Source organism: Pongo abelii, chromosome 11 (assembly GCF_028885655.2).
Source record: "Pongo abelii isolate AG06213 chromosome 11, NHGRI_mPonAbe1-v2.0_pri, whole genome shotgun sequence".
NCBI classification, from domain to species: domain Eukaryota; kingdom Metazoa; phylum Chordata; class Mammalia; order Primates; family Hominidae; genus Pongo; species Pongo abelii.
In genome coordinates, this window is record NC_071996.2 from 109,428,471 (window position 1) to 109,455,385 (window position 26,915).

General features: G+C 41.1%; 1 protein-coding gene and 1 pseudogene across 2 annotated transcripts in view; both read right to left on the reverse strand.

The window, feature by feature from the left end:
* Window positions 1-931: 931 nt before the first annotated feature.
* LOC129058104 (glycine cleavage system H protein, mitochondrial-like) lies at window positions 932-9,172 on the reverse strand (annotated as a pseudogene).
* An 85-nt stretch (window positions 9,173-9,257) lies between these two features.
* NDUFS1 (NADH:ubiquinone oxidoreductase core subunit S1) overlaps window positions 9,258-26,915 on the reverse strand; it is a 35,533-nt gene continuing 17,875 nt past the window's right edge. The window contains 7 exon segments of one of the 2 annotated variants that reach the window (NM_001132544.1): window positions 9,258-9,626; window positions 11,886-11,958; window positions 12,057-12,191; window positions 13,161-13,336; window positions 15,510-15,664; window positions 18,362-18,522; window positions 23,885-24,014. In NM_001132544.1, the coding sequence (NP_001126016.1) occupies window positions 9,535-9,626; window positions 11,886-11,958; window positions 12,057-12,191; window positions 13,161-13,336; window positions 15,510-15,664; window positions 18,362-18,522; window positions 23,885-24,014 (922 nt within the window). In that variant the 3' untranslated portion in view covers window positions 9,258-9,534. 2 annotated transcript variants of the gene reach the window in all.

The window sequence follows — 26,915 nt, forward strand, 5'->3', positions numbered from 1 at the left end:
GTTTCTAAAAATTATAAAGCAATATATTGTAAAATTTTTCAAATGTTTGATCAAGGTATAAAATTCATTTCCTTATACTATACCACATGTTAATTGATCCAGGGGTAATCACAGTTAAGTTTTTATTGTATCTGCTGAGATACTTTCCATATACACATAAGCATATACATATATACACACACACATTATTGTACACTTAATTTATGTCCTTAATACATTCTGAAGCACTTTCCATATCAGCACGTTGAGATCTAGCTCATTAGTTTAAACATCTGCATGTTTCATTTTATGATTATACAAAAAAATTTTTAAGCAGTTCCCTATTGATGGATATTTACATATTTTTGTTTTGTCTGACATGCCAAACATTGCAAATGTACATCCTTTGTCTCATGATGAATCATGCCTTGAGTCTCACTCATATCTGATTTAGATGAGACTTTGGACTTTGACTTTAAAGTTGATGCTGGAACAAGTTAAGACTTTTGGGGGGCTATTGGGATGGAATGAATTTATTTTGCATGTGAGGACATGAATCTGGGGAGCCCAAGGTGTGGAATGCTATGTTTTGAATGTGTTGTCTCCAAAATTCATGTGTTGGAAACTTAATCCCAATGCAACAGGGTTGGGAGGCGGAGCCTTCTGGGAGATGATTAGGTCACAAGGACTCTGGCCTCATATTTGATTGATGCCATTATAAAAAGAGCTTGCGGGAGCATGTTAGCTCTCCCTTGCCCTTTCATCTTCTGCCATGGGAGGACAGCAAGAAGGCCCTTCCCAGATGCTGGCACCTGATCATGGACTTCCTGGCCTCCAGAATTGTAAGAAGTAAATTTCTTTTCTGTTTTTTTTTTTTAACGAAGAAGTGAGTATTTTATTATTTTGCTGCAAAGCTCTTGCTTCACTGTATAAAAATAGCACCAGTAAATGCAATGTATTGCAAAATCAAGATAGTGTTGTTCTTCATCTGACACTGTACAAGCAACAAAAACTTCTTCTATCCCAGTTATTTCCAATGGAAAGATCATTAAGTATTTCATCCCAAATCCAGGTATGGACATACACAAGTTACAATATTATATAAGGCTTAAGAATAACAACATTATCTTTGAATTATGTAATTTTTATAACTAATTTTTACCATGGATAATTTCATGAATTCTGAATACTAGAGCCTAGTCTAAAAATCATAGGATATTGTGAAAAAGACACGCATTATGTTTATCTACAATCATTAGAAAGTTAAAAGGCATCTTCTTTCATTCGCAGTGTTAACAGTAGTTTTTTTTTCCCATGGGTAATGCTAAAAGTTGCTATTCTAAGTCTTCTATCCACCACTAATTTAGGACAACTCTGCTGGGTTGCGTTATTTCATACTAGCTTATTTAGTGGTTCCATTTTCACTCCTCAGTAGACTTTATGTATTTCTCATATGCTTCTTCACTCATAAGTTCATCTAGTTATGAAGGGTTACTCAGTGTCATCTTGATCAGCCAACCATCTTCATAACAAGATTTGTTTACAAGTCCTGGATTTTCTGCAAGAGCATCATTAATTTCGGTTACTTCTCCTGATAAAGGAGAATAGAGTTCGCTAGCAGCTTTCACACTTTCCAAAGCACCAAACTCATCTTATTTGTTCAATTTTGTCCCAACTTCAGGCAGACTATAGTAAACATCTCCCAACGCTTCCCCACAGCAGAGTGGGTCCCATGCGCAGCAACCGTACGGCGCCCATCCCAAGCTGCCAGGGCCTCGACACACAGGGCGCAGCAGGTGCCAGGACCGCGTGCAGACTGCAGAGCACGGCCCGCACGCTCCGCACCACTCGCAGCGCCATGTTCCCAGCGGTGCGGGGATAGCAGCGCTACGCGGGGAGGCGGGGCGGGGCGGGGCGGGCAGAAGTAAATTTCTTTATAAATTACCCAGTCTGGGCCTGGTGTGTTGGCTCACATGTGTAATTCCAGAACTTTGGCAGGCCAAGGTGGAAGGAGCGCCTGGGCCCAGGGGTTCAAGACGAGCCTGGGCAACTTAGTGAGACCTGTCTCTATAAAAAATTTTAAAAAATTAGCTTGGCGCGGTGGCTTACGCCTGTAATCCCAGCACTTTGGGAGGCCGAGGTGGGCAGATCATGAGGTCAGGAGTTTGAGACCAGCCTGACCAACATGGTGAAACCCCGTCTCTACTAAAAATACAAAAATTAGCCGGGCGTGGTGGCGCACGCCTGTAATCTTAGCTACTCAGTAGATTGAGGCAGGAAAATTGAACCCGGGAGGTGGAGGTTGCAGTGAGCTGAGATTGTGTCACTGCACTCCAGCCTGGGCAACAGACTGAGACTCTGTCTCAGAAAAAAAAAAAAAAAAAAAATTAAAAATTAGTGGGGCATGGTGGCTCACACCCGTAGTTCCAGCTGTTCAGGAGGCTGAGGCAGAAGGATTGCTTGATCCAGGGAGGTTGAGGCTGCAGTGAGCTGTGATCATGCCACTGAACCCCAGCCTGGGTGACAGAGTTATCTCATCAGTCAATCAATCAATCCATCACCCAGTCTGTGATATTGTTTTAACGGCAAAAACAAAGACAACTAGCCATGCCCATTGTGTTATGTACTTACCTCTATTAGAATGTTATGTCATTACTATAATTGATGCCTACATATCTCTTTTAGCATACTGTTAGCTTCTTGAGAACATTAGCTAAATTGTATTTCTCTTTGTAGTCTTGGGTAATGTACTTGACACACAGTAGATACTCTGCAAAAAAATTTTTTTTTTCTTTTTGAGATGGGGTCTCGCTCTGTCGCCCATGCTGGAGCGCGCAGTGGCGCGATCTGGGATCACTGCAACCTCCACCTCCCAGGTTTAAGCAATTCTCTGACTCAGCCTCCAGAGTAGCTGGGATTACAGGCGACTTGCCACCACGCCCGGCTAATTTTTGTATTTTTAGTAGAGACGGGGTTTTACTATCTTGGCCAGGCTGGTCTTGAACTCCTGGCTTTGTGAGAGCCACTGCACCCAGCTGATACTCTGCAAATGTTTAATAGATGTTGGAGCTGAATTTCAGGCTTTGTAATGTCACAGAACCAGGCGTCAGAAGAGCTGATCCAAACCCAAGATCTGCCCCTAACTTGCCTCTTATTCTTTCTGGCCTCCATTTCCACAATTATAAAATGCAGGTATAATACTAGATTTTTTTTCTTGTATAGTCCTTTACAGATCCAAAATTATGATTTTAAGAAGGAAATTAATAAGTTATTCATCTCAGTATCTCTTTGGGTGCCAATACTGTAAATTAATGACCAGTCTCAGACCATACATTTGCCATTTTCAACATATGCTTTTAGTCCAGTCTAATCACCAGTCTCAGACTATACATTGCCATTTTCAACATATGCTTTTAGTGTGAATTATTTAAAAATATTAATATATCAGATGTTTTGAGTATCAGCAATAGGTAAGTCAATCTCTAAACATTTTCAGTAGTGAAAAACACAAAAAACACTTTAAGCAGAGGGTATTTGGTTTTGAGATCCTTGTTCTCTCAAAATCTATGATCTGAAATCTAGTCAGTTTTCTCATTAACATCCTTGTCCCTTGGGCTAAATTAAATCAGCAAACTAATTAAAGTGCTATGTAACTATTAAAATATTTTAAAATAGTGGTTATTTAAAACTTATTAGGGGCCGGGTACAGTGGCTCATGCCTGTAATCCCAGCACTTTGGGAGGCTGAGGCAGGCAGATCACTTGAACTCGGGAGTTCAAGACCAGCCTGGGCAACACGGCGAAACCTTGTCTCTACAAAAAATACAAAAATTAGCCAGGTGTGGTGGCGTGTGCCTGTAGTCCCAGCCACTTGGGAGGCTGAAGTGGGAGGATGGCTTGAACCCAGGAGATGGAGGTTGCAGTGTGCTGAGATCATGCCATGCATTGCACTCCAGTCTGGGTAACAGAGCCAGAACCTTATTAGGGAATTCTGACATGTTCATCTTTTTATAAAAGATGGCCAGGCTGGGTGCGCTGGCTCACATCTGTAATCCCAGCACTTTGGGAGGCTGAGGTGGGTGGATCACCTGAGGTCAGGAGTTCAAGACCAGCCTGACCAATATGGTGAAACCTCATCTCTACTAAAAATACAAAAAATTGACTGGGCACGGATAGCTCACGCCTGTAATCCCAGCACTCTGGGAGGTTGAGGCGGGTGGATCACCTGAGGTCGGGAGTTTGAGACCATCCTGCCCAACATGGTGAAACTCCGCCTCTACTAAAAACAAAAATTAGCTGGGCATGGTGGTGTGCGCCTGTAGTCCCAGCTACTCGGGAGGCTGAGGCAGGAGGATCACTTGAACCCAGGAGGCGGAGGTTGCAGTGAGCTGAGATTGCGCCACTGCACTCCAGTCTGGTGATACAGTGAGACTCTGTCTCAGATAAAACAAACAAACAAACAAAAAGCAATGCACTTCTTAATAAGCTGGAGATTATTTTAGGCATGGCTTTCCCTCATAGTCTATGAAATTTCCTACAATGATCATCCTCAGTTAGCACATGGGGCATTTAGTGTATGTCAGGAAATAGGCCTAAGGTTTTCACAAGCTCTCTGACGTAATCATCAAAACAACTCTATGAGGCTGGAAGTAGGTACAATTTTACAATTTTTATCCTCATTTTACAGATGAAGAAATACTCTTAAAATGTTAATGTCAACAACAAACAATAAATTGAGTACTGGTTATTGTCAAATATATTTTTTAATTTTTACTTTTTTTCAGACAGAGTCTCACTCTGTCACCCAGGCTGGAGTGCAACAGTGCGATCTTGACTCACTGCAACCTCCGTCTCCTGGGTTTAAGTGATTCTCCTGCCTCAGCCTCCTGAGTGAGTAGCTGGGATTACAGGCATGTGCCACCATGCCCGGCTAATTTTGTATCTTTGGTAGAGACAGAGTTTCACCACGTCGGGCAGGCTGGTCTCAAACTCCTGACCTCAGGTGATCTGCCCACCTCGGCCTCCCAAAGTGCTGGGATTACAGGCTTGAGCCACTGTGCTAGGCCAAGTATATTTTTAATTAATGTATTCATTGTAATACAATTTACTAGAAATTTGAGGGGGGAGGCTTCCCATATGGAATTTAAGATATTTTTGGATATATATTCAACTTTTTTTTTAAGAGTTGGGGGTCTTGCTATGTTGCTGATATGGTTTGGATGGCTGTCACTTCCAAATCTTATGTTGAAATGTAATCCCCAATGCTGGAGGTAGGGCCTTGTGGGAGGTATTGAATCATGGGGCAAATCCGTCATGAATGGCTTGGCACCATCACCTTGGTGATGAGTGAGATCTTAGTTCATGTGAAATTTGGTTGTTTAGAGTCTGGGACCTCCTCCTCTCTCTTGCTCCCTCTCTCACCATGTGATATGCTCGCTCCCATTTTGCCTTCTACCATGATTGTAAGCTTCCTGAAGCCCTCATCAGAAGCAGCTGCTGGTGCCATGCTTTGTGTACAGCCTGCAGAATGGTAAGCCAATTAAATTTCTCTTTTGCAAGAATTACCCAGTCTCAGATAATCCTTTATAGTAATGCAAACAGACTAAAACAGATTAGTACTGACAGCGGGGCACTGCTATACATATTGGAAAATGTAGAAGCAGCTTTGGAACTGGGTAGCAGGCAGAGGTTGGAAGAATCTGGAGGGCTCAGAAGACAGGAAGATGAGGGAAAGTTTGGAACTTAGAGACTTAAGTGGTTGTGACCAAAATGCTGATAGACATATGGTGAAGTCCAGAGTGATGAGGTCTTAGATGGAAATGAGGAAGTTATTGGGAACAGGAATAAAGGTACATCCATGTCATGCTTTAGCAAATAGCTTGGGTGCATTGTATCCAGGCCCTAAGAATCTGTGGAAGTTTGAACATAAGAGTGATAACTTAGGGTATCACGGTATCTGGTAGAAGAAATTTCTAAGCAGCAAAGCGTTCAAGATGTGGCCTGGCTGATGCTAGCAGCCTGCAATCAGATATGGAAGCAAAGAAATAAAGTCGGAACATATTTAAAAGGGAAGCAGAGCATAAAAGTTTGGAAAATTCACGGGCTAGTCACGTGGCAAAGAAGGAAAAAGCACTTTGAGGAGAGGAATACAAGCAGGCTGCAGGAATACAGTTGTCCATGCTGGACTCAAACTCATTTGCTCAAGCAATCCTTGTGCCTCAGCCTCCCAAGTAGCTGGGGCTATAGCTTGTGCCATCATGCTCAGCTATTCACCTTATATTGCTGTCCAAAATGTTTTCATTTGAGGCAACCTGGGATAGTAAAAGTACTTCTAATTAAACACTCTTGCCATTAGTATCTAGCTGTGTAACCATAAATAAGTTATTTGGTATTTCTTGAGTCTCAATTAATACCTACCATTAGCAGAGATTTTGTGAAGAATAGCCTTAATGTATTTAAAGCTTTAATGGCACTTATTTAGAAGGTCCTCAGGAAATGGTATTCTTCTTCCCAGGTCTTTCTAGATTGCCTTATTCACCTAAAGAGACTTGATCTTGAGCCTTTGTAGATTTTCTCATTGGTGATTCCTTCATTGCTTAGAATGTCATGATTCCACCAGACAGGTTACTCCCATCTACATGTATTTTTCTTACATCTGAGGACTCTTTTTCAGTCTATTTTTCTCTAGCAATTATCTTCAATGTTTATGCTTACAATAACCTTAGTATTTGGCATTACGACACTAATATGTGCCCATGAGACAGACTGAGCACTACTTATCCCAGACAAGGTATTATTTATTTATTTACTTATTTATTTACTTATTTATTTTTTGAGATGGAGGCTTGCTTCTTCACCCAGGCTGCAGTGCAATGGTGTGATCTCGGCTTACCACGACCTCCACCTCAACTCTCAGTTCAAGCGATTTTCCTGCTTCAGCCTCCCCAGTAGCTGGGATTACAGCCATGTGCCACCATGCCCGGCTAATTTTTGTATTTTTAGTAGAGACAGGGTTTCACCACGTTGGCCAGGCTGGTCTCAAACTCCTGACCTCAATCATCCGCCCGCCTCAGCCTGCCAAAGTGCTGGGATTACAGGTGTAAGCCACCGCACCCGGTCCAGACAAGGTATTTTTTACAGATTATGATTGTTCACCACAAACTGCCTAGCAGGTAGCCCAAGGATCCTGGATCAACTTAGCCATATATCATCTTTTCTATCTGAATGCAGTATTCTCTTACCCACAACCATATGAAGTCTACACATATTCACTAAGAGTATTATGTAAAATACAAAATTGGGACTATGTGCCCTCAAGATGAGCACAGTGCTAAGAGGTAAGAGATGGGAAGTTTGTATTAAGTTCAAACACTTTTGGCAAAAGTTTATACAATTTCAGGCAACTGGGCATTTTAGGCAAAGCACACAACTTCATGATGTATCACTGAGGAGGATAAGATAAACAGTTCTAAAAGCGGTACAGGTGACAAATTTGGTGCAATTTTAAGGTTTACATTTTTTTTTTGTAGAAATAGGATCTTGCTATGCAGTCCAGGCTGGTCTTGAACTCCTCACCTCAACTGATCCTCCTGCCTTGAACCCCCAAAATGCTGGGCTTATAGATGTGAGCCACTGCACCTGCTGTTTTTAAAGATATTGTGACATACTATTATTCTAAAACCTTATCCTTTGTTGTATCAGAAAAACGACATCCTAGACTGGGTGCAGTGGCTCACACCTGTAATCCCAGCACTTTGGGAGGCCAAGGTGGGTAGATCACCTGAGGTCAGGAGTTCAAGACCAGCCTGGCCAATGTGGTGAAACCCTGTCTCTACTAAAAATACAAAAATTAGCTGGGTGTGGTGGCGTGCGCTTGTAATCCCAGCTACCGGGGAGGCTGAGGCAGGAGAATCGCTGGAATCAGGGAGGTGGTGATTGCAGTGAGACAAGATCATGCCACTGCATTCCAGCCTTGGATGACAGAGTAAGACTCCATCTCAAAAAAAAAAAAAAAAAACAAAGGGAAAAGAGCATCCTATACTTGGGCTGAGTCTTTAGTGAAAGCAGAAAAGAATAAGGATTACAAAACAAATAAATTGTGAACATAGTTTTGTTTGTTTGTTTGAAACAAAGTCTTGCTCTGTTGCCCAGGCTGGAATGCAGTGGCGCAATCACGGCTCACTGCAGCCTCAACCTCCTGGGTCAGGTGATCCTCCCACCTCAGCCTTCCGAGTAGCTGGGACTATAGGTGTACACCACCACACCCAGCTAATTTTTGTATTTTTTGTAGAGATGGGGTTTCACCATGTTGCCCAGACTGGTCTCCAACTCCTGGGCTCAAGCAATCCACCCACCTCGGCCCCCCCAAAGTGTTGGGATTACAGGTGTAAGCCACCACACCCAACCTTAGATTAAAAAAAAAAATTATCTATTTTTAATTATCTCCTAATTGTAAAATTTTTACTTCCTTTTTTATTTTTTTTAATTCTCAGTGATCCTTATTCTGATTCCTTTTGGTTTTGACAATTAAAAATTATGAAAGCTGGTTGTTTTGTCTCCTATTACTGAAATAATTTAGTTGATTTAACACTACAGATGGTGTTAGGGTAATGAATACAGAACATCAATGAGAATCTAAATTATATCTCTTGAGACCTCCCTCATTCCAAGGGAGGTCCCATAAGTATACATGCATACATGTATAACTTATAAAAAAAAAAAAGCCACATAAATCACCATGACATTACAGAAGCAGATTCAAGAGAAAATAGAAAAATGTGTTCACCATTAAACTCAATAGTAATTTTTAGAAGTAACAACCTATAGAATCAATACTAACAAGAGGAAATGATATGTTGCAGTTAAGAACAACAGGCTTTGGAGTAAATAAGAAGTAGGTTTGAGTTGGTGACTTTTGCTGTGTGGCCTTGGGCAAGCTATTCAATATACCCAGGCTTCAATCTTCATCAGTAAAATGGGATAATACTACTATCTCACAGGGTTGTAGCAAGAACAAAAGAAGATAATGCATGTAAAACCAGAGTGCTTCGCACATATAATAAAGCTAAATTATATTAGCCATTGTTACTATGATTATTAATTATAATTATCCCAGATACACATCTGAGCACGATTATATATTTTTCCTATTTACCCAGCTTGAAAAAAGTGCTTAAATCTTTTCTTTAGCACTAGAAAAAAGTGGGTTTTAATTGAAACTCTTTTCATTTCATCCATTTTATAGACAAATTATTTACGAAGATAAGCCAACAACTCATAATTTAAGGATTTCTTTATATTCGTCACAAAGGTTATCAATGCTTTTAAGAGCATCTGCATAAAGTTTTATTATTTAACCTTTACACACAATACATGTTTTTCAAACTGCAAAGTTGATAACTAATATCATTTTCAAATAGGCATAGTATAACCTTAAATATTACATGATTCAGATTATTATTATTTTTTTTTTACAAAGAAATAAACCTGTAAAGGATCACTGCACTATAGTTGTCCATTAATTATCTGTGGCAAAACTGGGATCCTAGTAGATGCTTCAGCATATGGATGGTTCCTCTACTGCCTGGGCACCCTCTGTGACAGCTTTGACACATTTGGCCATTGTCTGTGAGGCTCTGCTAATTGAATCTGAAAGATATTAAGAAAATGTCATTTTGATAATACAACTTTTTAAAAAGCACATACTAAAACTTTAATGGTGCACATATTCAGGAGGAAAAAAGATTATAAGGCCCTATGCAAGTATACATAATTATATGTAACCAACAGATTCCAACAATAAACCCCTTACTGGCCAAATGCTTTCAATAACTATCCCTGGAAACAATCAAATAACTATAGAACAGCTAGACAGTGCACCAGTATGCAGCCATTACAAAATTATAGAAAAGTATTCAAAACATAGGAAAGGCCAGGCGTGGTGGCTCACACCTGTAATCCTAGCACTTTGGGAGGCCAAGGCAGGTGGATCACGAGGTCAGGAGATCGAGACCATCCTGGCTAACATGGTGAAACCCCGTCTCTACTAAAAATACAAAAAATTAGCCAGGTGTTGTGGCACATGCCTGTACTCCCAGCTACTCGGGAGTTTGAGGCAGGAGAATGGCGTGAACCCAGGAGGCGGAGTTTGCAGTGAGCCGAGATCACACCACTGCAATCTAGCCTGGGTGACAGAGCAAGACTCTGTCTCAAAAAAAATAAATAAATAAATAAATATAGGAAAAATGTGTACAATACTATTATTGAAAACAGTTACAAAACAGCATATGTACTAAAATACATTGAATTGTGCACTTCATGAGTAAATTTAGGGTATGTGAATTATATTTCAATAAAGCTATCAACCCCCACCCCCAAGTGAATAATCTCACTTTTTTTTTTTTTGAGACAAGATCTGACTATGTTGGCCCAGCCTGGTCTGAAACTCCTGGATTCAAGCCATCTGCCCCCTTCAGCCTCCCAAAATGCTGGAATTACAGGCATGAGCCACCGCACCCGGCCTAATCTCACTTTTTGTTTCACTAAAAAATATATAGGCCAGGGGTGGTGGCTCACGCCTGTAGTCCTAGCACTTTGGGAGGCTGAGGTGGGCGGACTGCTTGAGTCCAGGAGTTTGAGATCTGCCTGGGTAACATGGCGAAACCCTATCTCTAAAAAATACAAAAATCAGCTGGATGTGGTGGTATGCGCCTAGAGTCCTAGCTACTGAGGAGGTTGAGGTGGGAGGATCGCTTCAGCCCGGGAGGCAGAGGTTGCAGCGAGCCAAGATTGTGCCACTGCACTCCAGCCTGAGTGACAGAGTAAAATCTCTCTCAAAAATTATACATACACACACACGTACATGTAAACAGTAATAATTACATATAAATAACAATAGATAATTATTATAATATTATATATGTGTATAATGCATATGTATGTCCCTGGAGGAAGAGTGACTAAAATGTTAAAAATAATTACAGTTATTTCTTGATAGTGGGAATGTAGTGATTTTTCTTTTTTTTTTTTTTTAAAAAAAACTTTTAGGTTCAGGGGTACATGTGAAGGCTTTTTACACCAGTAAACTCATGTCACGGGGATTTGTTGTACAGAATACTTCATCACCAAGGAATTAAGCCCAGTACCCAAGACTTATCTTTTCTGCATCTCTCCCTCCTCCCACTCTCTACCCTCAAGTAGACTACAGTGTCTGTTGTTTCCTTCTTTGTGTTCATAAGTTCGCAGATAAATACCGTAGAAGTGATTTTTTGTTGTGCTTTTGAGCATAGGTATTATTTTACAATGAAGGTAATCTTTATTATCTAACTAAAATACCTATTAAAAAAATCTTAGATACAAACTATATAAAAAAATTAAGAGTTCTATGTGCTTTTAGATAGAAAATTAGTTAAAATAATCTATCAACTATTAAATACCTCATAACCTAGATGTTGTATCAACTGTTCTAAGAATCTTCAATAAACAAGTTTCAGTTTGTCTGCGTTCCTTAAAAACATTCCTAACAATTTACATCAGAAGCACTGTTTAACATGTTTCACATTTAAATGTTTTGATTCTTCCACCTATAATTCTCAGAAAAACCTGCAGTTATTTGCCACTTTGGAAAATTCGCCCTAAATTGCTACACAGTGACTTTCCTTACAACAGCAAAATTTTATATTTAAAATCTATTAATTGCTTGGATTTTCAAACTTTGCTTACATTTCAGAAACAAAAAAACTAGAGTAGAATCAGAAAATATGCTTACGTTAGTTCCAATGTTTGAAAACCTTCAAAGATTAAGAATTGCAAACACTATCAATCACAAATTGGAATTGTAACACCAAATGAGGTGATCTGATTACTTCTTACCTTTCGTATTTGGCAGTCATGTTGACAATTACATACCTGTCATGTAGAAGTCTTTTATAGTTAGCTGAGGTGGAACAAGTGGGTCAGCAAGAAGCTGCTGGTTCACTAGCTGCACAAAAAAGAAGAGATCAACAATAATATGGAAAACTAGTACTGTTACACCAGTAGATACAACATTATGAAAACTGCTCATGGGTGTGCTGTTACCTTTGAGAGCTCATTTGCTTGCTGGAAGTAATTAGCCCCTTCAATATCATCATATCGAACAAGATTAGGAGAGACTTCTTCCAATCTGTTCCTTACTTGATCCAGAGTATCATATGGAAGAGTTACTCCAGCAATCTACAACATGTCAGGTCCCCAAAAACAACAAAAAGTTTTAATACTTAAAAATATCAAATAATAGATAATTGTAACTATGGTGAAATAATGCAGCACTACTGAAAAGCCTATTGGTGTCCATTAGTAGACATACATTTATGAAGGAAGCAGTTAAGCAGGGAAACATCAAAAATTCTAATTCATTCACAGCTGTCAGTACATTAGTGACTCTGAAATTATTAGAGACAATGCTATGCTAAATCCAAATGTTTTTGCTAAACTGCTATTAATAATACACAAAGTTTACAATGTATTATTATTTTATTTTAAAAGTTAGGATGCTTACTTTTACATCAATAAAGAGCTAACAGACGTATTTTCAGGCAAAAGACAAGTCAACAATTTTCAACAATAAAAGCACCAATTTCAGGCCAGGTGCAGTGGCTCACACCTGTAATCCCAGCACTTCAGGAGACCGAGGTGGGAGGACTGCTTGAGGCCAGGAGTTCAAGACCAGCCTGGCCAACATGGCGAAACCCCATCTCTACTAAAAATACAAAAATTAGCCAGGCTTGGTGGTACATGCCTGTAATCCCAGTTACTCGGGAAGCTGAGGCACAAGAATCGCTTCAGCCCGGGAGGTGGAGGTTACAGTAAGCTGAGATCACGCCACTGCACTCCAGCCTGGGCAACAGAGAAAAACTCTGTGTCAAAAATAAATAAAATAAAATAAAAGCACCAATTTCAAGTTCCTTTATTTTTTAAGAGACAGGGTCTTGCTCTGTCCCTCAGGCTGGAGTGCAGCAGTGCAATGAGAGCTCACTGTAACCTTGAATTCCTGTTTCTGAATACATGTTTTCTATAGAAATTATTCAAATCATCTCTGCATTTCAGATTGGCATCTTCCTTGACTTTGAAAATCATTCTAACAGGCTAAAATATCAAATATCCCTTTAGTAGCATCACTAAGAAATGACTCAGAAATTATACCTCAGAGAGTGCTCTTATAATTTTCCAGTCTTCTCTTGCCAAGCCAGGAGGTGTCACTGCTACCTTAGTCTGCTGAGCTCTACCCTCAGTGTTGACATATGTAGCAGACTTCTCTGTGTAAGCAGCTCCTGGGAGAATAACATCAGCTATGGGAGCCCCAACATCACCATGATGTCCTACACAAAGACGGAAAATGGTAAACCAAAATTTTATTAAAAACTGATTTTCTACTGTACATGAAGATAGTATTTATCATTTTAAATCCCATTTTGTAAAGTCACAAAAGTTTTTAAAACTAAAACAGTAGTGAAGTAATACAAATTAAAGCCCACCTCACCCCTAATTCAACTCCCTTCCCAAAGAAAATTATTATTTTTTTGAGATGGAGTCTCGCTCTGTCGCCCAGGCTAGAGTGCAGTGGTGCAATCTCGGCTCACTGCAAGCTCTGCCTCCTTGGCTCACTGCAAGCTCTGCTCACTGCAAGCTCCTCATGCCATTCTCCTGTCTCAGCCTCCCGAGTAGCTGGGACTACAGGTGCCCGCCACCACACTCAGCTAATTTTTTGTATTTTTAGTAGAGACGGGGTTTCACTGTGTTAGCCAGGATGGTCTTGATCTCCTGACCTTGTGATCCGCCCACCTCGGCCTCCCAAAGTGCTGGGATTACAGGCATGAGCCACCGCGCCCGGCCCCAAAGGAAATTATTGTTAAAGCATTTGGGGGCCAGGTGCGGTGGCTCATGCCTGTGACCCCAGCACTTTGGGAGGCCAAGGCGGACAGATGACTTGAGGCCAGGAGTTTGTGTCCAGCCTGGCCAACATGGCAAAACCCCATCTCTACTAAAAATACAAAAAAATTAGCCCAATGTGGTGGTGTGTACTGTAATCCCAGCTATTCAAGAGGGCTGAGGCATGAGAATCGTTTGAACCCGTGAGGTAGGGGCTGCAACAAGCCGAGATCACACCACTGCACTCCAGCCTGGGTGACAGAGAGAGACTCTATCTCAAAAAAAAAAATTTTTTTTAAAGAAAAAAAAGTATCTTCTAAAAGAAAAAGTATCTTCTCAGACTATTTTATGCAAACACAAATATGTATAATATCACACACACATATAAAATAGGCAAATAAGTATACTGATGCTTACAAAGTAGAAATGCTTGCAAAGTAGAACTGCTCAGATGTACCAGTTTGTGAAATGTGGTAAAGTAGACTGAAATGGGGGAGGATGCAAAGACAGGAATATGACAGTAATACTGAAAAAGGCATAAACGAAAAATTACAGAAAAATTTGGAAACACTGCCACCCATTAATAACAACTGGCAGAAGAAAAAAGTTATTCAGAAAAGAAGACCTTTAGAAACATCTGAATCAAGTGTAACAAAGTCGTAAAATAATATATAGTTTAATATAATTTGTGCACATTTGTATATGCATATGAAGATGTTATGAAGTATGCATATCAAAACTGTCATCAATGATTATTTCTTAAAGGACTAAAAACAGGATTTTAGTTTATTTTATGTTATTTTAATTTTATTAAAAATAACATTTTTATTGCTCTGTCACCAAGGCTGGAGTGCAGTGGCATGATCATAGCTCACTGCAGCCTCAACCTCCTGAACTCAAGTGATCCTCCCACCTCAGCCTCCTAAGTAGCTGGGATCACAGACATGCAGCATCACGCCTAGCTAATTTTTAAATTTTTTGTAGAAACAGGGTCTCCCTATGTTGCCCAGACTGGTCTAGAACTCCTAGGCTCAACAAATCCTCCTGCCTCAGCCTCTCAAAGTGCTGGGATTACAGCATGAGCCACAGCACCCAAGGAACAGGATTTAGTTCATATATTTTGGTTTAACTTTTTTTTTTTTTGAGAGGGAATTTCACTCTTATTGCCTAGGCTGGAGTACAATGGCATGATCTTGGCTCACTGCAACCTCTGCCTCCCAGGTTCAAGTGATTCTCCTGTCTCAGCCTCCCGACTAGCTGGGATTACAGGCGCCCACCACCATGCTCAGCTAATTTTTATATTTTTAGTAGAGACAGGGTTTTACCATGTTGGTCAGGCTGGTCTTAAACTCTTGACCTCAGGTGATCCACCCGCGTTGGCCTCCCAAAGTGCTGGGATTACAGGTGTGACCCACCAAACCTGGCAGGTAATAATTCTTAAAAGCAGTATCAATTACGTAACTAATAACACTTGCGGTTTGTTTAAAAAAAAAGAAGGGGGAGTAGGGGGAGGCAAAATTCTCAAATGGAAAGCATTCAGTTCACTAAATATATTACTAAATGGTTTCTAACATACACAATGTACTACTCTCTTTTGTTTCTGGTGTCACAGGTGATACTTACCTTGATAAATTATGAAACAATCCTTTGGCAAATCCTGTCGTGTGATACAACCTCCATCTGCTCCCAGGAGAAACAGCAGCCTGGGAGGGTTCTTCCGAATTGCTTCCACCCCAGGCTTATAGCCAAGGTCCAAAGCAGCTACTTGACTTGCAATCCTGCAAAGCAATTATGGAATTTTACCATAACTGCAGTGTTTTCAATGTAAAAAATTAAATGTGATTTTTGGAATAATTTCCTTTCAACAATGTCAAAAAACTCATTTTATTTTATTTTTTTCTCGGCGATAGAGTCTCACTTTGTCACCCAGGCTGGAGTGCAATGGTGTGATCTCGGCTCACTGTAACCTCTGCCTCCTGGATTCAAGCGATTCTCCTTCCTCAGCCTCCCAAGTAGCTGGGACTACAGGCACGTGCCACCACACCTGGCTAATTTTTGTATTTTCAGTAGAGATGGGGTTTCACCATGTTGGCCAGGCTGGTCTTGAACTCTTGACCTCAGGTGATCCACCTGCCTTGGCCTACCAAAGTGCTGGGATTACAGGCGTGAGCCACCACACCTGGCCAAAAAATTCCATCCTTACCCATTTAAAATAGATGCTAAAACCAGAAACAGCAGTCTTTTACTGTTTTGAGAATGGCAACCAAAGAAATGTCAGATTCTTAGGACACTATGTCTCTCCATGACATAGTATTGAATGAAATAATTCTAGAAATTTTATGCCAACTGTAACTGCTTTAAGTCGGATTCTTAGTCAATAAAGTAAGACATAAAACATGATAAGCCATACATATTCATAAAAGAAAAATCAGATTATTTCAAAAATGAAAAGGGAGAAATTGAAAACCACTCATTAAACTATAAATCAGCAAAAACCATAATGAGAAAACCAAAACCTTATGGAAATTTTTTCTATGAATATATATTACTCTTATAAGCAGAAAATAATCTTTTAAAGAAGAGGTCTGGAATAAATATACTTTGAATAGCAGGGTTGTTGTTTTGGTTTTGCTTGCTATTTGTTAACTATCTAGAAATAGTAGCCATTCTGAGGACCTAAAACAAGTTGGAAGCATGCTTCGAAAGGCTCAGAAATGGTTATCCTGTGTGCCCCAATAGTTCTACTTTTAGAAATATATCCTAAGAAGATAATTTCAAGTGCAAAGGTATCTGTGCATCACTGTATTATTTCAGAAGTTAAAAACTACCATCAACATACATGTTAAAAAGAAGAAAATGGCTAAAAAAATTTATAGTATATTCATGATATCAATTAGCCATTAACGTTTTTATTTACAAACAATTTCTAGAAAAAAATTTCTCACCATAGTAGGAAATTCTCATTTGGCAATGAAAACCTATTAAAACCAGGATACAAAATTGTATCCACAGTATAATTTCACCTATGTAACTAAAAAAAAATATTACACAGCTGTGAGGTGCAGTGGCTCATATCTGTAATCCCAGCACTTTGGGAGGCTGAAGGCGGCAGATCACCTGAGGTCAGGAGTTTGAGACCAGCCTGGCGAACATGGTGAAATCCCGTCTCTACTGAAAATAAAAAAATTAGGCCGGGCGTGGTGGCTCACACCTGTAATCCCAGCACTTTGGGAGGCTGAGGTGGGCAGATCGCCTGAGGTCAGGAGATCGAGACCATCCTAGCTAACACGGTGAAACCCAATCTCTACTAAAAATACAAAAAATTTGCCTGGCATAGTGGCACGCGCCTGTAGTCCCAGCTATTCAGGAGGCTGAGGTAGGAGAATTGCTTGAACTTGAGGGATGGAGGTTGCAGTGAGCCAAGATCGTGCCATTGCACTCCAGCCTGGGTGACAGAGCAATACTCCATATCAAAAATAATAATAATAATAAAATTAAAAAGTTAGCCAGGTGTGGTGGCACATGCCAATAGTCCCAGCTACTTGGGAGGCTGAGGCAGGAGGATTGCTTGAACCTGGGAGGGGGAGGCTGCAGTGAGCCAAGATCGTGCCACTGCACTTCAGAATGGGCAACAGAGTGAGACTCTGGTCTCAAAAAAATAAAATAAAATATTACGCAGGGTAAAAAAAAAAACAAAAAACTAGAAGAAAATGCATGAAAATAGTAATAATTATCTACACATTATAGAATAAGGATCAGCTCCATTTCTGCACATATCTGTCTCTTTTCAACTTACCTAAATTAAACCTGCATTACTGATATGGTTTGAAATAAAGGCCAGGTGCAGTGGCTCACGCTTATAATCCCAGCAGTTTGGGAGGCTGAGGCAGAAGTATCGCCTTAGCCCAGGAGTTTGAGATCAACCTGGGCAACATAGTGAGACTTCATCTCTACAAAAACAAAAAATTAGCTGGGCACGTGGCATGCATCTGTAGTTTCAGCCATTTAATACTTGGGAGGCAGGGGTGGGAGGATCGCTGGAGCTCAGGAAGTCAGGGCTGCAGTGGACTATGATCACACCACTGCACTGAGACCCTGTCTCAAAACAAAAAGCCAAATAATCAAAAAGAAAAAAAAAAGAAAGAAATCCTTCAGCTGAATTCTCATATTAGCTTACGTTTTTATCATTTAATTAAAGAACTTGTTGCAATTTTTGAACCAAGGTATAACTAATATAACAATTTTTAAAGTACTTCACTTTTTTTCTCAACACTCACCACTATTTCAAATATTTTTAATATTCCTTATCATCGTGGGCTCTTCTCACACAGAGTAAAGGTCTATATTTCACATGTGTAACTGGGATAATGTTGCTAAATGTTGTTTGTAAATTAAATTTAACAGTGTATCAGGAACACATACATATACACAAAATTACTTGAACTTACAGTATATAAAGCAATTACTCAACAAACCTATGAAGGATATTCATAACTTTCCAATCACCAGTAACACCACTAGTCATCCGAATCTTTTGTGCAATGCTAGAAACAGCTGCAAGAATTGCTGCTCCATCATTTCTTTGGAGTGCAGAACTGCCTAAAACCACCATTGGTTTTTTAGCTTCCTTTAGGACCTATTTAAAAAAACAAAAGACTTTGATTTTAAAATATTACAAGTAAGCTGAACACCTAACCATATTTGCCTCTATAATATATGTTGTCCCAAGTCTTAAGTGTAACATGAATGTCTTCAATTTGTTAGCCCAACATACAGACACACATATACAACCAGATTTAGTTTAATCCAAAGCATCTTGCCAATGCTAATGTGAAATATGCCTGAGTATCAGCTAAGACACGTTTTCTGAAAGTAATTATTCAGAATAAAAAGCCTAGCAAATTATCCTGTGGTCAGAATAACTATGGGCAGGTCCCAGAAAAATTGAGGAACTTCTCTCCAGAGATTCAGATGGTACTTAAAGAATAGGAAAAACCATGCTTAAGAATCATGTCTACTATCTTCCATCTACTTACCATGCCACAGATAGGGAGGAGGAGGCAGGGAAAGCAATGACCACTAGATCACAGTGTTAAATGCCTACAATTTTAAGGCTTTGTTTTAAACCACAGTAACTCTGAATGACAAAAACTGGGAGAACGCATCCCAAGAGTAAAGGAAACTACAGATTTCACAGAAGATGGGCAAATAAGATGTAGAGTTATAGGCCAGGCGCGGTGGCTCACGCCTGGAATCCCAACACTTTGGGAGGCTGAGGTGGGTGGATCACTTGAGGACAGGAGTTCGAGACCAGCCTGGGCAACATGGCGAAACCCCATCTCTACTAAAAATACAAAAAAATTAACCAGGCGCGGTGGTATGTACCTGTAGCCCCAGCTACACAGCAGGCTGAGGCACGAGAATTGCTTGAACTTGGGAGGCGGAGATTGCAGTGAGCCAAGACTGTGCCACTGCACTCCAGCCTGGGCAACAGAGTGAGACTCTGTCTCAAAAACAAAACAAAACAAAATGTGTAAAGTTATAGAATACATGTCTCATTCTCCCACCCATCCTTTGTGTCATTCTTCAATAAATAGCTGGCCACAATCGAAGAATCCGCATGGAAATTATGCTGAGATATTATAAAGAGGAATACATTAATCACAAGAGGAACTTGCCAAGGAAATGTGAATAGTTGAAAGAAATAGTTTTTAATAGTCTCAAAGACACTGAAAAATAACACACTCTTTCTCACTTAAAAACTCAAAGAAGCAACACTGTAGAGAGTATTATATAATAAGGAGATTTTCACCACTGAATTCAGGAAAGAACTGGAAGAGAAACAAATAATAAATACCATTCCAGAAACAATAAAAAACTAAATAGGCCAGGTGCAGTGGCTCACGCCTGTGATCGCAACACTCTGGGAGGCCGAGGTGGGTGGATGACTTGAGCCCACGGGTTCAAGTGCAGCCTGGGCAACGTGGCAAAACCTCGTCTCTACAAAAAATTGGCCAGGCATGGTGGTGCGCACCTGTGGTCCCAGTGATGGCTGCAGTGAGCCAAGACAGCACCATTGCACTCCAGCATGGGTGACAGAGCCAGACCGTCTCAAAAACAAAAAAAAAAAAGAAAGAAAAGAAAAGAAAGAAAACATGATTAAATACAGGGACAGGAAAGACAGGGTACAGGATACAAAACAAATGGAAAAAGGAAAAAAACACAGATACGAAAAACCAGGCAAGGTTGGCTCATGCTTGTAATCCCAACACTTTAGGAGGCTGAGGTGGGAGAATTGCTTGAGGCCAGGAGTTTGAGGCCAGACTGGGCATCACAATGAGCCCCATCTACACAAAAAAATATAAAAATTAGCTGGGCATGGTGGTGTATGCCTGCAGATCCAGCTACAGGGGAGGCTTAGGTGGGAGGACTGCTTAAGCCCAGGAGTTTGAGGCTACAGTCAGCTAAAATTCTGCCATTGCACTGCAGCCTGGGCAACAGAGTGAGACCTTAAAAAATATATATAGAAAAGAAGATTCAACAACTGCATTGTCAAGAGTTCTTTTTTTTTCTTTTGAGACAGGGTCTTACTCTGTTGCCCAGGCTGGAGTGCAGTGGCATGATCTCGGCTCACTGTAACCTCCACCTCCCAGGTTCAAGCTATTATCTTGCCTCAGCCTCCCAAGTAGCTGAGATTACTGGCACGCACCACCATGCCAAGCAAATTGGTTTTTTTTTTGTATTTTTTAGTAGAGATAGGGTTTCACCATTTTGCCCAGGCTGGTCTTGCTTCTGACCTCAGGTGATTTGCCTGCACTGGCTTCCCAAAGTGCTGGGATTACAGGTGTGAGCCACCACATCAAGAGTTCTTAATGAAGGCAACAGAATTAATGAAAAATGTATTTAAATCTATTATAGAAGAAAATGTTCTCAGGCCAGGCACAGTGGCTCACGCCTGTAATCTCAGTACTTTGGGAGGCCGACGCGGGCAGATCACAAGGTCAGGAGATCAAGACCATCCTGGCCAACATGGTGAAACCCTGTCTCTACTAAAAATAAAAAAATTAGCTGGGCATGGTGGTGTGCACCTGTAGTTGCAGCTACTCGGGAGGCTGAGGCAAGAATCGCTTGAACCTGGCAGACTGAGGTTGCAGTGAGCCGAGATCATGCCACTGTACTGCACTCCAGCCTAGGGACACAGCAAGACTCTGTCTCCAAAAAAAAAAAGAAAAAAGAAAAAAAGAAAAGAAAACGTTCTCTGAAAATAGTAGTCACCTATCACATGGGGATGGGAATTAGAGAGGAGAAAGGAAGACTTTTCACTGAATATTTTTTAATATTTTTGATCTTTTAATCATAATTTTTTTTCTATTCAAAATAAACAAGTTGTGCTTTGCTACTTCATCCTCTTGCACATCACCTTCTTCCCTATACCTGAGACTGTAAGTGAAGCAACCACCTTGGAACCACAAGGAGAGAGACACACATAATCACATGTGAGCAAGCAAATGCACTGACGACGCAAAGCAGGAAGGCAGGCTCTCTTTGATGATATCCTTGGACAACTGCATCAGCTTTTTTTTTTTTCTTTCTTCTTTTTGTTTTTTTGAGACAGAATCTCACTCTGTCACCCAGGCTGGAGTCCAATGGTGCGATCTCAGCTCACTGCAACCTCTGCCTCCTGGGTTCAAGTGATTCTCCTGCCCCAGCCTCCCAAGTAGCTGGGATTACAAGGCCACCACACCCGGCTAATTTTTTTTTTTTTTTTTTGCAGAGGCGGGGTTTCACCATGGTGGTCAGGCTGGTCTCAAACTCCTGACCTTGTTATCCGCCAGCCTCGGCCTCCCAAAGTGCTGGAATTACAGGCGTGAGCCACCACGCCCAGCCTGCATCAGCTTTCAATGTGCCTACCTCCAGACCACCTTGTGTGACAAACAAATACTCCTTAGTTTTTAGTTGTTTTTTTTTTTTTTTTTTTTGAGACGGAGTCTCGCTCTGTTGCCCAGGCTAGAGTGCAGTGGCATGATCTGAGCTTACTGCAACCTCCGTCTTCTGGGTTCAAGCGATTCTCCAGCCTCAGCCTCCCGAGTACCTGGGATTACAGGTGCCCATCACCACACCCAGCTAATTTTTGTATCTTTAGTAGAGACAGGGTTTCACCATGTTGGCCAGGCTGGTCTCAAACTCCTGACCTCAGGTGATCCGCCCGCCCTGGCCTCCTAAAGTGCTGGGATTACAGGTGTGAGCCACCGCACCTGGCCAGAAATTCCTTAGTTTCTTTCCTTTTTTTTTTTTTTTTTTTGAGACAAAAGTTTCACTCCTGTTGCCCAGGCTGGAGTGCAATGGCGCAATCTCGGCTCACCACAACCTCCACCTCCTGCCTCAGCCTCCCGAGTAGCTGGGATTATGCATGCGCCACCATGCCCAGCTAATTTTGTATTTTTAATAGAGATGGGGTTTCTCCATGTTGGTCAGGCTGGTCTCAAACTCCCGACCTCAGGTGATACACCCACCTCAGCCTCCCAAAGTGCTGGGATTATAGATGTGAGCCACCATGTCCGGCCAACTCCTTAGTTTTTTAACCACCTCCACCACCACACATATATTCTAAAATAAAGAGAACCTTGTATCTTTAGACTGAAAGTACATTCTGTCCCATAGTCTTATAGTGATGTCTTCACCTTTAAGACATATTTCGGTGAAGTTACTGAATTTCAAGAATGATAATCAGAATCCCAGCACTTTGGGAGGCCGAGGCTGGTGGACCACAAAGTCAGGAGTTGGAGACCAGCCTGGCCAATATGGTGAAACCCTGTCTCTACTAAAAATACAAAAATTAGCCAGGTGTGGTGGTGCATGCCTGTAGTCCCAGCTACTCGGGAGGCTGAGGCAGGAGAATGAACCTGGGAGGCGGAGGTTGCAATGAGCCAAGATCGTGCCACTGCACTCCAGCCTGGGTGACAGAGTGAGACTTCGTCTCCCCGCCAAGGGGGAAAAAAAAAAAAAGATAATCAGGACAGGGTTTGGGGCGGGACAGGGGAATAAAGTTTACATGCTTCTTCACTAACAAAAGGCGGTGTCTATAAAGCTCAGAAAGGGGGGAAAAAAATTCTGACCCTGGAATTTCACATCCTGACAAGCTGTCTCTTCAGGAATAGACATTCTCAAGCAAGCAAGAACTCAAGGAATACAGGCACCCATGAGCCACCTTTGGGAAAAGCAAAACAATAAAGCCAACAACAAAATGAATTAAAGAAAGAACTCAAATGAAAAAAGCACGTACCTCAGAAACAAAAATAGAAGGGCTCATAAAATTTTAAGGAATAACTCCTTTTGTAATAAAGAAAGATTTAAATGAAGTTAAAAGTGCAATTCTTTCAGTTTTACTTTGGTTTCTTTTCAGATAATTTCAAGAAAATTGAACTCTGGTAAATAAAAACTGCATGTACAGTACGATCTCATTTTTGTTTGACTATTCATCCATCTTGCTTTGCTCTCTGTATAAATGGAGAGATGATTATGATGTTTTATCAATACCCATTTTGGGGTGATGGAATTTTAGGTAATGTTTTACTTTCTTCCTCATGTTCTTTTCTGTATTGGTGTAAGTTTTTTTGGGGGTGGGATGGAGTCTCACTCTGTCACCCAGGCTGGAGTGCAGTGGCACAATCTTGGCCCAGTGCAACCTCCACCTCCTGGGTTCAAGCAATTCTCCTGCTTCAGCCTCCCAAGTAGCTGGTACTACAGGCGCATGCTAACTTTGGTTTGTATTTTAGTAGAGACAGGGTTTCACCATGTTGCCCAGTCTGGTCTTGAACTCCTGACCTCAGGTGATCCACCTGCCTCGGACTCCCAAAGTGCTGGGATTACAGGCGTGAGCCACCGTGCCCAACCTGGTGTAAGTTTTAACACTTACATAGGATTATTACAAAAACAGTTATGTTTAAATAACAATAATTAAAAATCAACAAGAGTAGATACATATAAGTTGAGAGCACCTGGCTAAATGGATGGCTTCCTGAAGCAATGTCTTGAAGAATTTTGGGGGAGTCTCCCAGGTGGTCATATGTGTAAGTGAGGTCCACTGGACTGCCTATAAGGGCCACTTTTAAGTCATTATGCAGCCAGCTGAAATAAAAACAACATTTTAAGAAGTAAATAACTAAGCTAAGCAGTTACTGGTCTCATCAATCCTAAGTGATCCATCTGTTTACTATTACAAAATGTTAAAAGCACAGACAATACATTTAACAGATATGATTTACTATGTACCTTTCAAAACAGTGTTGCAAAAAGGCATGCCCAGGCAATTCAGTGCATTAATTTGCTGTGTAGAAATGCTATCTAGACCAGGCGCAGTACAGTGGCTCACACCTGTAAATCCCAACACTTTAGGAGGCTAAGGCAGGTGGATTACTTGAGGTCAGGAGTTTGAAACCAGCCTGACCAACATGGTGAAACCCCATCTCTTCTAAAAACACAGTATCAGCTGGGCATGGTGGCGCATGCCTGGAGTCCCAGCTACTTGGGAGGCTGAGGCAGGAGAATCACTTGAACCCTGGAGGTAGAGGTTGCAGTGAGCTGAGATCGGGCCATTGCATTCCAGCCTGGGCAACAAGAGCAAAACTCCGCCTCAAAATAAAAAATTAAAAAAAAAAAAAAAAAAAGAAAGAAATGCTACTAAGCCAGCTATAAAAGTTATTTATTTATTTATCTATTTTTTTTTTTGAGAGAGAGAGTCTCACTCTGTCACCCAGGCTGGAGTGCTGTGGCGCGATCTCGACTCACTGCAAGCTCCACCTCCTGGGTTCAAGCGATCTTCCTGCCTCACCCTCCTGAGTAGCTGGGATTACAGGCGCCTGCCTCTAAGCCCAGCTAATTTTTGTATTTTTAGTAGAAGGCAGGCTTTCACCATGTTGGCCAGACTGGTCTTGAACTCCTGACCTCAGGTGATCCACCCACCTCAGCCTCCCAAAGTGCTGGGATTATAGGCGTAAGCCACTGCACCCAGCCTAAAAAAATTTTAATTTTAGAATTAATCTGTAATTTTTATTTTGCAGTATTTACATGGCAGGGTCAATTATCTCTTAATTATCCATTAAGGATATTTAAACATTTTCATAATTCATGAAAATATATTATGTTATTCATATTTATTCTCTACAGCAGGGAACTATGGCTCCAGTTCCTCCAAAAAGTCGTAAGTGCAGTGACTATTTGGTCTGGTTTGTCTGAGATAGTGCTTTTTTTTTTCCCTGTTATCCTGATGTAATTATTAATTCCCTCTTTCACTCCCCTAATTTAGACAATAAACTATATGGCTACCCTCTTTATAAATCTCTAAGATGTAAATTTAAAAGACAGAAAGCATGCTAGAAAATAACTGGTTTGTGTTCTTAAAAAAAAGTCAAAAAAGGGGCCAGAAGAGTCATGAAACTAATTGTAATGTATCACTCCAGAATGGATCCTGAGGAAACAAAAAAATTGCTATAAAAGAAATTATGAAAAAAATCAATGAAATTTAAATATAAACGGAGGCTTATGAAATAATATTGTATCAAAACTAAATTTCTGGCTGGATGCAGTGGCTTATGTCTATCACTCCCAGCACTTTCAGAGGCCAAGGCAGGAGGAACACTTGAGCTCAGGAGTTCAAGACCAGCCTGGGCAACATAGGGAGATCCCGTCTCTACAAAAGGTATTTTAAAAAATTAGCTGGGCATGGTGGTGCATGCCTGCAGTCCCAGCTACTCAGGAGGTTGTGGTGGGAGCATCATTTGAGCCCAGGAGGTCAAGGCTGCAGTGAGCTGTGATCATGCTAATATACCTTAGCCTGTGTGACACAGCAAGACCCCTAATACAAAAACTAGCTGGGCGTGGTGGCATACGCCTGTATTCCCAGCTACTCGGGAAGCTGAGGCAGGAGAACTGCTTGAACCCAGGAGGCAGAGGATGCAGTGACCCGAGATTGAGATCTCAGAAACCAAAAAAACTAAATTTCTTTTTTTTGAGATGAAGTTTTGCTCTTGTTGCCCAGGCTGGAGTACAATGGTGTGATCTTGGCTCACCACAACCTTCACCTCCCAGGTTCAAGTGATTCTTCTGCCTCAGCCTCCGAAGAAGCTGGGATTACAGGAATGCGCCACCATGCCCGGCTAATTTTGTATTTTTAGTAGAGATGGGTTTCTCCATGTTGGTCAGGCTGGTCTCAAACTCCCGACCTCAGATGATCCACCTGCCTTGGCCTCCCAAAGTGCTGGGATTACAAGCGTGAGCCACCACGCTCAGCCTAAATTTCTTCATTATTTAAGAGAATGCTCCTTGTTCTCAGGAAATCCACACTGAGAATTTAGGTATAAAAGGGCACCATGTCCACCAGAAACTTCCAAATGATTCAGAAAATTAGATTCACACACACATATGTATGTAGTGTATATATATACACACACACATATACACTATATATATACACACACACTGAGAATCATAATACAAATAAGGCAAGATGTTAACATCAGTTAATCTATGTGAACAATATACAAAATGGTATACAAAGACCATTTCGAGCATCTTGAATTATTTCAAAATAAAAAGCTAATAACTTAAATTTAAAAGACTGGCAAGGAGAGGAGAAAACGACCTATTAGAAATTGTTGCAACTGGGTGTGGCAGTTCATGCCTGTAATCCCAGTACTTTGGGAGGCCAAGGCGGGAGGATGGCCTGAACCCAGGAGCTCGAGACTAGCCTGGCAACATGGCAAGGCTCCATCTCTAAAAAATTTAAAAGGCCGGGCATGGTGGCTCACACCTGTAATCCCAGCACTTTGGGAGGCTGAGGCGGGAGGATCACGAGGTCAGGAGATCGAGACCACAGTGAAACCCCGTCTCTACTAAAAATACAAAAAATAAGCTGGGCGCAGTGGCGGGCGCCTGTAGTCCCAGCTACTCGGGAGGCTGAGGCAGGAGAATGGCGTGAACCCGGGAGGCAGAGCTTGCAGTGAGCCGAGATCGCGCCACTGCACTCCAGCC